We start from the raw sequence: 12,903 nt of genomic DNA, 5'->3' as shown, positions 1-12,903 counted from the left end.
ATGGCTTTGAGTATTTTGGTCTCTTTAGGGTGCATCTTGCTGCTAACAACAAGATTGTATTGAGGTGAAAAGAGGAATGTCACTTTGTCTTCTATGTCTGCCAGTTTGAGAGTTGAGATTTTGTTTTTCTCTCCTACAAGCTCACATTTAGAAGGCACTTCTGAGGAAGTTCATGGGTGTAGTGGGAGCATTTTTTAGAATCCTAATTACCCGAATTGCTTAATGCTGGTTTTAAAATGGGCCTGTGTATCCTGGATGTCCTGTAGAGTGACACTGTGTGAAGTCATGCAAGAGAAGTCTGCTGGATAGGATCAGAAGGACTGGGATAACCTAGGATGTAACATCTTCGGCAAAAATCTGTGCTTAGCTAAGCTGCATTTATCTTGATAGATCTAACAGTCTAACTTAGGCATCCACAGGCAGAGAACTATATTTCAGAAACAAGCAGTTTGAAATAATTTTAAAGTTGTTTAGAAAAAATCCCTGAACAGCAAATTGGAGACCTTCTGCTGTGACTCTGCTTCAGTGGAGAGGGAAATGGTGGGGCTGCCTGCTCAGTGCTCCCTTTATCCCCAGACCAAGCGTGTGGTCCAAGAAAAGGTCACTTTTACTTTTTCTTTTCCCCTGAAACTGGCTTCTCCAGCAGGAATGAGATCTCTCATTAATGCTAAGTGCTGGTCACAATTAGTTCAGTGTTATGCCACAACACGGAGAGTGTGTGTACGTGCATGCATGTGTAATGGATCATCGCCTTCGGAGCAGCCAGAGACCAGCTGGAGCTGAAAAGCCTCAGCCTGTGTTGACATTTCTGAGGGAAAACAAACCGTGACAGGTGTGAACATTCCCATGTTTCTGGTTTTATTCCAAAAACTCTGCTAATTTTGCAGCACAAATGTGAATGTTATAGTCCCTGTGCTGAAAAGTACATTTTGCTGGCAAAACTTGGAGTTGGGGAATTTATTATGTGAAAGCGAGCTCTCCTACAAAAATGTTCTCTTCCTGAAAAAGCATGCCATGTGTATATAATGTGGGGAGGGCAGTACATAGGCTTTATCTCTCCTTCTTCCCTCCCACCCTCTCAATCTCTCCCCCCTTCAGCAGTGTAGCCCCAGATGCCTCTCTCTGTGTGCCCTGTCCCTTGCCATGCCCTGTTCCTGTGAGCTTCAGACTCAACTGTGAGCCTAGTGCTCTAGCCAGCAACTATGAAGGAGTTAATCTGCTGCTGCCTTTGCTCTCTGGCTGTTGTTTTGACAAGTGTCTCTGATGATTTGAGTCCCTAACTGCTCCCAGTGCTTATAAAAGCCAGCAGCCAGGCTCTCACATGTTTGCCTAAGGAGAGAACAGAACTTAGCCTTTTCCTGGGCATAGGAAGGATAGGTTATGCCTACATAAAGACTTTTCTTCCATTTATTTCATTACTTGCATCTTCTGTGTTAACTTTAGAGCAGTGCTCGAGGAGGGGGAGGACTTTGGAGAAATCCCACTTTGAAAAAGGTTGTTCTGAGTTCTTGAGAAAGGGGAAATGGTTTTATGATGTGTCTATGGACCAATCAACACAGAGGTTGACTGAGGATAAAGAATTCTTTGCTTGAAATGTAAACATCATGTGAAGATGTCAAGAATCCTTTTTTTGTGTTTGTATATTTGCCCATTTTAACTTGGGGTTTTATTGTCTTTGTTTTCTGTTTTGTTCTGTGGGGGACCAATAGTGCTCACGTGTCTTTCTGCTTACTCAGCTTTGCAAATGCAGCCAATTGCTATCAGAGATCACCCTTGGTTTTGACATAGTCTGCTTGATACGTTTCTTCCACTTCTCCCCTGCCAAGGTGACAAAGGAAGTGTGTCTCTCACATCAAAAATGAAATACATCAGTTGTATTCTTATTTTTTGCTTATTTAGAGTTCAAATTCCAATCGGTAAAAGGGGTAAAGGAAGGGAGAAAACCTTTTTGACTGGCTCTGTAAATTATTTTCAACCCAGAAAAAGTCTGACAGTTAAAAAGGTAATTTTATTTATTAATTTGATTGTGAGTACTGCCTACATTTAGAACACAGCTACTCTTTGCAGTGAAACGTGAAATCAATGCTTTTTCCCTAAACCAGTGTTGTCAACTTTGAATCTGCATGGAGTACTTTGCGAAAGAGAACATTATCTTTTAATTGAAATTCCAAATCCCAAAGGTGTTATTATTTGGGGCTTTGTTAATACTCCTGTCTTTAATTTACAAAATAATTATAATTAACATAACGTTACTTGTCCTAAATGTTTGCCCAGGCCCTCCCATCACACTTAATTGGGAGCAAGGGCATCTTAATCTTTCAGACAGTCCTGCGAACAGAGAACAGATAATATTTCTGCCACCCACTTTCCTTTATCACTGCTGACATACAATAGGCACTGTGTAATGCAGACAGTATTTGCTCAGTTCCTCCTGAGCAAAGAAATTCCCACTGCCATGGCCCCACGCTGCTGGGTGTGTGTGCCAGTTTGGGTGCAGGAAGGAGAAAGTGCCTTTGGTTTGGTGAACCATTCCCAGTTGGGGCTGGCTGGGCTCCTCATGCCTGGCTGTGTGAGGGGCAGTGTTTGTGCTCTGCACTTGGCAGGGGAGCAGGACGGTGAGGGGAGGGCTGGTGTGTGCAGCCCTGTGTGGCATGTACACGTGCCACCCTGCAGTGCAGGCTCTGTGTGCCTGCCACACTTCCAGCACTCCTGGTATGGGAGCTGCTGGGGCCACAATTGTACCTCAGGGTGTTGTACAGCCACCTCCTCCTACGCAGGCACAGCTGTCATTACCTTAATGTCTGTTGCGTTCCCTGTACTTGCAATCTAGTTAGTGCACTGGGGGATGAAGAAGCCTTTATGAATATTGAGATGTCTTGTCAGCAGCCTAAAGCAGTGCCATTAGGCTCTGAGGTTACTGTTAGCCAGGGCCATCATTCTGCTTTTCCAAATTGAGTCAGTGGTGTGCAGGGAAGGTGCTGTTTTTTTCAAGTCTCCTTGCCCTTGTTCTTAGATTTGGTGAAAAGTCTTTCTGGTCACTACCCAGGAAGTGCTCTTGAAGCTGAGCATGCCCTTTGTGGTAGAAGAGCAATAGAAGAATTACAGTGTGGCTTAACCGCTTGGACTGGCCAGTGATGGAAGGCAGAAGCTTGCATTGCCAGGCTCCAAAGTACAGTTTACTCAAATTTTATTTGAGTCACTTGGCTACGGTTTCTTCTGCTGCTAACCCTCTGTCTTGGAGTAGTACCCAAATGGGTTATAAGCTTTGGGTAGGGTTTACTTACAATCTCTTCCCCCTACCACTTTCCAACACAAACTCTGCAGATCGTAGCCTCCTGTATACAAGTGTCCAGGGTGCGTTTTATTGTGGCTTTTCATTCATGGAGTTTTACAAGAAGATGAGACTCCACATGGGATTGCAGGCATGTGTGCAGAGAGACAAGAGTGTGGAGTAGCGGTCAAGACAGACTTTGCTCCCTTGGCAATCCTCAAAAGATTAGAAATGAGACCTCAGACTGTAGTTCTTGGAAGGAAATGTTGGTTTGACCTCTCTGGCCCATCTTATGCTAAAAGATCTGATGAGTAATTTCTGTTAACATAGGAAACATGGAGAAACTTTCCTTTCCCACTTAATTTTCCATGCATATTACTATTATTTCTAAGCTATGTGCCAAGTCTTTGGTCTGCCCTCTTACTCATACTGTGCACTCTTACAGAGACAACTACATGTGTTTTTTTTTCGGGGAGGGGTGGTGGTGAAGGAGTGCTAATGACACTTTATCTGCTCCTACTGAAGAACAATTTTGGCAGAAAATCATATTGTTAGGAACAGTGATGCAGGCTTTTGCAGTTGAGAGGATGCAGGGCATTTTTTTTTTTTTGATTGCTGTTGCCTACATATGCAGGTCTCTAAAACTATTGCATATTCAAAAATGTTCCTTTGATTTTATTTTTTGTTTCCTACTTTCTTGCAGTAGGAAACATTCACTGCTTGTATGAGCTGGTTTTTGTGTCCCCTTCTCTATTCTGGTCTGCATTTCTTACGGTCTAATATAAGAGGAGGTGCCTCTGCCTTCTGTGTTCATCCAGCGTAGGGATCTTGTCAGTTTTGAAAGGTAGAAATATCCTTTGAAAGGGCTTTCATAGGAGCACATCTCCTTGTTCTGCGCTCGGTATCCTAAGTTCTAAACCATTTGAATTCTACCACTGTTCTTCAGCTTTGTCTCTGGGCCTCAGATGTTCTCCACCACAAACTCTACAGATGGCACTTCTGCTGTCACATGCTACCACCACTCCTTTCTTCTTTTTCTTCAGCAGAAATACTTGGTAGAAGCACTTGCTATTGCCCTCAAATGGAAAGGCAACACAGAATGTCTAGGAACAAAATTTGCTCTATCCTTGAAGAGACCAAGACACTGCCATTTGTACTACTACCTGACCTGTGGCTTAGGGAATAGTTAAGGCATTTGAAGATCAGGTAGTAGGGAGAGTTATCTCAACTGTATCTGTACTGCTCTGAACCCGTGAAGGTATTTTGTCTTAAACACACATATGAGAGACCAAATGCAAGATTTCTTTTCTGGTATCTAGGACCCAGTGCTCTGACATGAAGATCAACAATGTAAAGAATGTTTACATCAGGATGGATTTTTGTCCACAGCCTGCTCATAAGGCCTAGAAAGCAGCAATATGTGCCAGAGAGGTATGGCTGGCTGTTTGTGCTTCTGCTTCTGGGGAGAAGTGTAATTGTCTTCTACATTCCTAAAATAGGTGAGAAGCTGATTTGTGCTGGTCTCCTAAATGCTACAACCTTACGAAGAAAGTAATGTCAGAATCTCATGGACACAGAATGAGGAAAAAATGAATTTGAAGTCTAGAGTCATATGTATATATGTATGAGTTCTCTCACAAGGGACTGGAGAATGACTCTGTACAACTTCAGTTGTGATTGTACCCTGAGCACCTAAATATGCAACTCTTGTATTATCACTTGCTTAGTGGGTGGAAGTGTGAGGGGGGGTTTGGTGTGGAGTATCAAGTAATTCTGTGCTCAGCTAGACCACTAGAAGCATCTCAGCCTTCGCCGCTCCTGCTGTTTCTTTATATGGCTTTGCACTGTGATCTGCTTTATACAGTACTGATTTAAAGTTGTCATACCAGGTTTCTCATCTTGTGGGCTGTGTTTACTCATTGTGAAAACTGCTGCTTGAAGGCAAAACACTGCAAAATGTAATCTTGACAAGTATCTTGTTGCTCTTGTGGGGAGGACATAAATATTACCGCACTTAGTTCAGTTTTGGGAAATGTGTTACAATCTCACTATTGCTTATTTCCCTCTTCCTGAGAAGTTTCACCTTGCATGAGGATGATCTGCATATTTTTTTAATGGGTCTACATTTGTTTTTTTTATAAAGGGGGAAGAGAGAGTAGGGTGCAACAAAATAAGTCCAGAAAGATGGATTGGTTGTATTTTTCCAGTACTGGTACTTCTATGTATTCTGTCCCAACCCTCCCTTCCTTAGGAAGAATCTGGATGTGCAGGGTGTCTCTTCATCACAATGCCAGGAAATCAGCAACTCCCTTTCCTTTTATCTGATTCTGATTTGAGTCATTCCTCATTTTCTCAGTTTCTCACTGTGAGCTTGCATTTTGTATGTCTTGGGGCTGAGCTCTTAGGTGTATAATTATCCCAAACCCTGTAATTAAGGGATTCTTGGGATTGAGGAGCCAGCAGAGAGTGGAGAAGAAATGGGAGGAAACTGAACAATAAGTGGTGCTGGCATTCTTGATGTCAGATGGGCTGTTGGTAAACGTCAAGGCTTCTGGTAGGTTTGTACACATGAGAAGTAATAGGGTGCGGGGGGGGGAAGAAAGAAATGTGGAGGCAGAGGTGTGATTAACTCCTTCAACATGGAGCTGTGTGTATGGGGATTCTGGGGATGGAGACTTCCGTTATCACCAGCTTTTGTCATATGTTTTCAGCTGAATGTGTCTGCATTGCTGTTAGGGTGGATTTTCAAGGGAAATAAAGGATGCTACACGAAGTGCTGCTAATTCAGTCAGTGGCAGCTTCTGTCACTAGCCATGAGCACCTCAGCAGTGTTCTTGTGCCCTGTCACTGAGGGTGCTCTTGCAGATCCAGTGAAAGACTGGGACTCTGAATCTTGTCTAATATCTTTACTCCTGAGTAAAATAATGCTGAAGGTCCTGTCACACTATGACCTGTGTACTGCGTTACCTGTTCAGTATTTGGTGTTCATTTGAATTCTTACCTCTTGACCCAAACTGTTGTGTACTGGTGTGTGTGCGCGCACTGCTGAGTAGCATTCTGGGATGTCCGTGTGTGTTTAGATAAATGTGCTGGGATTTGTTCCTCCAAAAAAAGAACTTTGCCTGTTTGTAATCTTCCAGGTTGAAAGGTGCTGCAGAGACATCCCTACCTACTTATTAACCCCCTCTCTTGCTGCTTATTTCCCTCCCTCTTCAGATTACACGCTCACAGTGGAGGCGGTGAAATTGAAGCCATTCTTTGTAGCAGGCCACACCTTTGAGATGACATGCAAAGTGTCTTCAAAGAACATCAAGACGCCGCGCTACTCTGTCCTCATCACGGCTGAGAAGCCGCTGACGGATCAGTCGAATCCCAACGGAACCACCCGCATCATCTCCTTGAACCAGGACTCAGTGGTGCGGCTGGAAGACTGGACGGACCAGACGCGTGTGGACGGCGTGGTCCTGGAGAAGGTCCAGGAGAACGAGTTCCGCTACCGGATGTACCAGACCCAGATCTCCGATGCTGGGCTGTACCGCTGCGTGGTGACCGCCTGGTCTCCGGGGGGTGGTGGCATGTGGCGCGAAGCAGTGAATGGCTTGTCCAACCCTATCCAGATAGACTTCCAGACGTCAGGTTGGTATCCAGAATCTGGCAGCTGAGTGTTTTAAGCCAGAAAAGGAAAGAGTTCTGTGACACTTTCGCACTGATTTCCCCATCTCTCGGAAATGCCTACTCTTTGGAACAAATGGTGTGATGGCTGAGAGCTGTGCCTGTCTCCTTTGGTGGTACTTCTGTCCTTTGTGCTATTGATTGTTTACAGAAAGATGTTTAATGAATTGGCTGTAATCATAACCCCTGGGTTTTTCTTTACTAATGCAGCTTTTATGGTCCTGCAGGCTCAGAGCTGGTTCTCAGTATGAAGCTGCATTTTCCAGTTGTATCACTAGATTGCTGTTAGTAGTGGCTGCTCTGGAAGAACATTAATATAAACTGGATTTCTGTTCCAAAATAGACCCTATTAGCATACCATTAAATTCCCTGAGCACACCTCGCTGTTGATGTAATTGCAGAAAATGGTCAGGTCAAGGTAACATTTCAGCCATCTCAGCAAGTGCATCCTGCTGCTGGAAGACCTTAGGAGGTCCCTTGTGGCTGGACTACAAAGCTCCACAAATTGGGATGAATTTCAGTACCCAGACAGACATCCTGTCCCTCAGTTGCTTGCTGAAACCCTTACCTTCAGCTCTAACATAAAAGCCTGCCTGTTGAGATATTTCTAGAGAAACATGCCTGAGCTGATATATTGTTGGGGGAGAGAGAGGGACAGCATTGATTTGGATCATCAGAGATGCATGTTAACACTGACTTCCTATCATACTATATTGCTAGGAAGTGCCATGGGAGTTGTTTTTATAACAGTGATGCACTTATGAGTGAAGGGCTCATCTCCATGATTTGAAACCAAGCTGATGACTTCTTGAGGAGTTTTATAGCCCATACATAGCCCAAAGGTGCTTCCTGTGTTGGAGCTCTTTAGTTAGCTACTTTACTGCAAACCTTCTGCACTTCCCCGTTGCTGTTCACAGGCACAACTTGGAAGCAGGTCTTTTCTCTCATCCCTTGTTCTTCGTGCTCTCATTGTGCTTATAGTGGCAGGCTGCAGGATGTTTAGAAGTGTCTGTGACTAGGCAAGAGCAGCCTGACTTCTGGTTGCATCCATAACTAAGATAATTGTTCTATATGAGGTGATTTCTAACAAGTGGACTTCCTTATACTAGGCACACTGGGAAAAGGACAAGGGCTGAGTGTAGGGGGACAGACTGGAAATAAGGATATCACTTTGTGAGAAGCTGTGAAATGTAGCATCCTGATACAAAGATGCAGCTTGATCTAATCTGGCCAGAAAGAGGAGGTTGACTCAGCTCAATGCTTCGTTCAGGTCTAGGTAATTTTTGTTTAGTTTTGTGGTAATTTACTGTCCTGAAAATAATCTGTTAGTTGCTTACGTTCAGAGTGCCTCTCAGAGCACTGTTGTCAGAGATGAATGTTGTTCTAGATTTGTTGTCTTTCTCAGGATGGTTTAATGGGCTACAGTTTTAGCCTTATTACTTTTGTCTTACCCCAGAGGGTCAGACACAGTGGGAGAGCAGCATTTGCAAAAGGGTGATAAAAGAAACCAGCAATAATCAAATCTGTCCAAAACCCCACTCTCCCCCTCCAAGCTTTTATGTGTGGAGGCTTTCCTGCACACAAGTGGTGTGGTTAGTGCCTCTCCCAACATTGCTTGTCTTGTGGCACTTTGAACTGCTATCCAAAAGGTTTGGTGGGATGCTATTGATACCCATGGTTCAGAGGGAAAACTGAGAACTATGCAAGGGAGGGAAGCGTGCGTGTTGTACTCTTGACTTCTCTTTGCTGTCGGTCTGTACTCCCAGCCCCTTCACCCAGATAGGATTTCTGGAGCGTGGAGTGAAGAAAGGGAGGCAGCATGTAGAAGTGTCCTGGGAATGTGTGAATTCCAGCAGCAGGGCTGGAACAGGGCAAGGGAATGGTCCTGAAGCCCTGTCAGCCCTTCGTTCTTTGCAAAAGAATGAAGAAGGAAATGAGGTCCCAGGCACAATTTACTGGAGAGCTATTTCCCAAAATAATCTTGACATGTAGCAAAATGTGTCATGAAATACCTTCAATTTTCTTTAATTGATGGATGAACTTTGGATCCTTCAGTTGTTACTCAGATATCCCTGCCGAACTTTCACCTCTGGGCATGATGAGAACAATGGACTAACTGTGGAGTTATTATTTGGAGAATTATTTGAAATATAAGTATACAATACAGATGATGTTTTGTGGGTGTGTTACTCTGGTTTTGTTTGCTGAGGTCTGTGATGCAAACTGAGACTGACTCAGGGAGCCAGAGGTAAATGGCAGAGTTGTGGAGCAGCTATAAAAGCGCAGCTCAGATATCACACCCTTCCCTTGCATCCTGTGGCACAGGCAGCTGTCAAACTTGTTCTTTAGAAAAAGAAGTTGGTGCCAGATTTTCCCTAATGGGCATGGTGAAAAGCAGAACTGCTGAGGGAGGTAGTTGTTTCCAGGGAGAATAAGAAGCTCCCCAAAATTGGAGGGAAGATACCGGAAGGGAAGATGCAGAAAAAAGAAGGGCATGCAGCTTTTCAATCTGTTTTAATTTCTTGGAAGCACCACTCTACTAAATCCTGAGTTACAGGGAGGATGGGGTGTGGTGAATAACTTATGACTGTGTTTGTCCCTGATAGGAAAACTTAATGAGTCAGTTACACTGATTTGTGGGGTTCTCAAAGTGTAACAGAAACACAGCTTAGCTGTAACTGCTGGACAGGAGTATAACAAGGCAGTATAATTTTGAAAAATAGAAGGTATTCTGGTCTCCCTACTTTGAAGTCTCAGACTTAGACAGCGTTTTCAGCTTGCATCATGGGGGTTGAAGTGGGAAGGTGATCAATACAGAAGCAGCATTTTCAGCAGAAGGAAACCCTTAAAGGGTTTTACATGAAGCTTTTAGTCCTAGGAGGAATTTCTTTCTCAGTTGTTTTTATTGATTCTCCTTTGATGGGAGATGGTGAGGCTTGCTAGGATTGGAAATCCTTCTCTCCAGTTTGACTCTCTCCCAGATCTCTCTGAGTTGAGTGATGTTTCAAAGAGGTGTTTTTAGCATGCGTGCACATTGTGCAGTGTGATCTATCTGAATGGCAGGGGCATGTAAGCTTTTCATATATGAACTGGGGACTTCACTCGTGAAACTTCAGTGTTTCCTGCCACAATAGGCTTGAAATGTGGCAGTGTGCTCTGAAATGTTTTTCCATGAACATCTGTGGAAAATGTCTTCCTCAGATTCTTTCCATTCAAGGCAGAACTTGCTGGCTGCAATCAGAGACTTCCTCTCTTCTTTCTCTACTTGCTGTTGCAGAGGGGTGTATTTATTCCATTTGGTTAACAATCTGAAATGTTAAAGTTAAAGAATTTGTTTGAAATCTCCTGAAATAAAAAAATGAAATGTGGATTTTGTCCACTGAATTACATAAACTAGATGTTGGGATTAGGGGTGTGGCAAGGAGGAGCCTACTAGGTCATTAGTTTCCAAATATCAAATCAATGGTAGATTGTTCTCTGCTGAATGTATTTTAAGACCAGAGAGGATCTGGTGAATTTTCTTGTATGACCTCATGAATAACATGGATCACTAGACCAATTCTGTAAAACGAATACCTTCTGTATGTCCAGTAGCTGTAAGCAAAATGAGCTTATTTGAGGGGTGGGGAAGCTGTCACACATAAAGAATTTAATATTCTTCACTGCTTATTTTTTGTTTTCCCAGTCTAGAACAGAGGTTCTGCCATCTCTCTTTTTTTTTTTTATAAAAGTTGCTCAGCAATGCAGAGGACAAGAGCAGCTGCCAGTGGTTGTATTGGAATTATCTCCTAATTTCATTGCACTGTTTCTGCTCCAGTGCATCCTCTCTCCTCCTGAGCTATTGGTTAATGCTCGTGTACATGACCTTTTTTTTTTTTTCAGTGTGAAACACATCTATCTTCTGTTCCTTGCTGTTCTTCTGATGCCAGTTTATCAAGACAGCTTCTTTTAAGACTTGTGATCTTACCCACCCACACTGGAAATCTCACTTGTCTTCTGGTCATCTGGAGGTGCTGCTCCAGTGGGAATACCCTGCAAGGGCTGAGCAGTGGGTGGGGGAGGCTGTTGTCTTTGTGTTCACTCTCAACCTGAGCCGAGCTGGCCAGCAAAGGTGGGAGTCCAGTAGCTGGGAACTTGCTTGAGATCAGAGTACTTACCTGAGGCAGGTCTGTACAGCTATCTCTTTCAAATGGCTCCATCTGGCCTGCAACTGCTTTTTAATGCGGAGATACCTGGTCTCTGTGAAATCCACCTGCTTTATCCTGGCATCAAAAACTCTGCTTTGACAGTTGTCCTTTGATTTTTCAAACCCTTTCGCCATGAACTGAGCAACCAAGGTTAGTGTTTAGAATGTCTTTGCCCACTACACACTCACAGGGATTTCCACAGAAGTGACTTCTTTTCCTTTCCCTTGAGGGAAACAAGGAGTAGGAAGCTTTTAATCTAATGCTGAGAAGTATGTTTGGAGCTTGGCTGTGCTCTGAGCTGTCTTCCCTCTGTGCCATTCACCAGCAGGCAGAAAGTTCTGGAGGGGCACTTTAAGGGAAGCATCTCGATGAAATCTTCAACTCTGGATTACGTCTGCATGTGAGCTCATTGCACAGCAATGTATTATCACTCACTTTGGAAGAAGCTGAGATAAACCAAGAGCTGCTGAAATATGAGCTGAGTATTGATGTTGAGCTTGCAATTAAAATGAAATGATGCCCTGCAGTGACCCCGAGAGATACTCAATTTCAAGAAAGGCGAATAGAAAGATTCTTAAAGGAAAGAAACCTTAATCACGGAAATGAATGAAAATTGAGGCAGCAGAAACTCTTTGGCAAGAAAGGCTGGTATTTTCCAGCCACTGTTAATGGGCAGGAACATGCTTTGTCATTGTGTGCCTTTGTGCCTGTGTGCATTAATTTGTAGCTGGAAGTAGAAACCACAGACTTAACTACTGAGGGCTTCTTCCAGTAACAGCTATTATGAGGTGTGGGGTACAGCTTGTTAGGGAACAGCTTCATGAAGAAGCGGGGAAAGGGCAGGGGTCTGGAATAGTGTAGGTGAAGAAACTCATTATCTGGAAAAAGGCAGGTCATGGGATTCTCAGCTGAACAGTGAATGATTTGGTGCCGGGGCAGATATGAGTAATATTTTGGAGGATGGACAACTTGTGGGTTGCATCATTTTCTCCCCCCGCATTGTGGTCTGTGGTGCTGTCTGATTGCAAGCAGGGAAGCTGCATGCAGGGATTGTGGCCTCGCTGCTCGGTAATGGACTGGGCACAGGCTTCTTGGCTGGAACCGTCTGTTCTGGGTCTCTATTGTCATCAGGTTACTTGACCTTTCTCTGTTCTGCTTTTACTTGTCCGGGAAATAAAGGTAGCTCGTGTCTGTGGGGAGGACTACACCTTGTTTTTGCAGAGAAGTCCAGGCTAAAACAATACCAAAAAGACCAAAGTGTCACCTAGGAGCTAGATAATTGGGATCTCTTCTGCTATGAAGCTGGATCTTAATCTTTTGGTTTATTCTCCCTCCTTTTTCCCCTTTTCTTGGAGACTTAAGGTGTTTGGATTACTGAGCAGGGAAGGAAGGCAGGGAGAATGGGGTGATATCAGGTAAATAGGGCTCAGAATTTTTTTTTCTTCAATTTGTAAATCCTTAAGTTTAGTAAATTGACTCAATCAACTTGATCAAGTTGAACCTTTCCACCCTGCAGCCTGTTCAATGTGAGTCTGAGCACAGAGTAATAAATCAATTTTGGTGCAGCTTATAAACACTTTTTCCTTTCATTTTTAGATGTGAAAGAATTAGCAAAAGACTCAGCTGAAAACTGTATCACTTACAGGATTTGGATCCCGGGGTTACATTCCTGGGTGACACAAAAGCAACAGTTTGAGCATTGAGATGTGCCATAAGAAGAGACATTCAGAAGAAATGATATGAAAAAGGTTCTGATCCTGGAGCCTGGTTTCT

The 12,903-nt window shown here is 43.6% G+C and overlaps 1 protein-coding gene across 3 annotated transcripts in view; it reads left to right on the top strand.

Moving 5' to 3' along the window:
• The window catches only part of PTGFRN (prostaglandin F2 receptor inhibitor), a 66,334-nt gene that overhangs the window by 36,753 nt on the left and 16,678 nt on the right, over window positions 1–12,903 (top strand). For 2 of the 3 annotated variants that reach the window (XM_027888313.1, XM_027888316.1), the window contains one exon: window positions 6,488–6,907. The exons of the other annotated variant lie outside the window; for it this stretch is intronic. In XM_027888313.1, the coding sequence (XP_027744114.1) occupies window positions 6,488–6,907 (420 nt within the window). The remainder of the gene's footprint in view (window positions 1–6,487; window positions 6,908–12,903) is intronic. 3 annotated transcript variants of the gene reach the window in all.

Source organism: Empidonax traillii, unplaced genomic scaffold, assembly GCF_003031625.1.
Source record: "Empidonax traillii isolate 1590-97213 ecotype Southwest subspecies unplaced genomic scaffold, ASM303162v1 scaffold236:size2090792, whole genome shotgun sequence".
Lineage (NCBI taxonomy): Eukaryota > Metazoa > Chordata > Aves > Passeriformes > Tyrannidae > Empidonax > Empidonax traillii.
The sequence above is the reverse complement of the archived record's forward strand: the minus strand, read 5'-3'. Positions and strand labels throughout refer to the sequence as shown.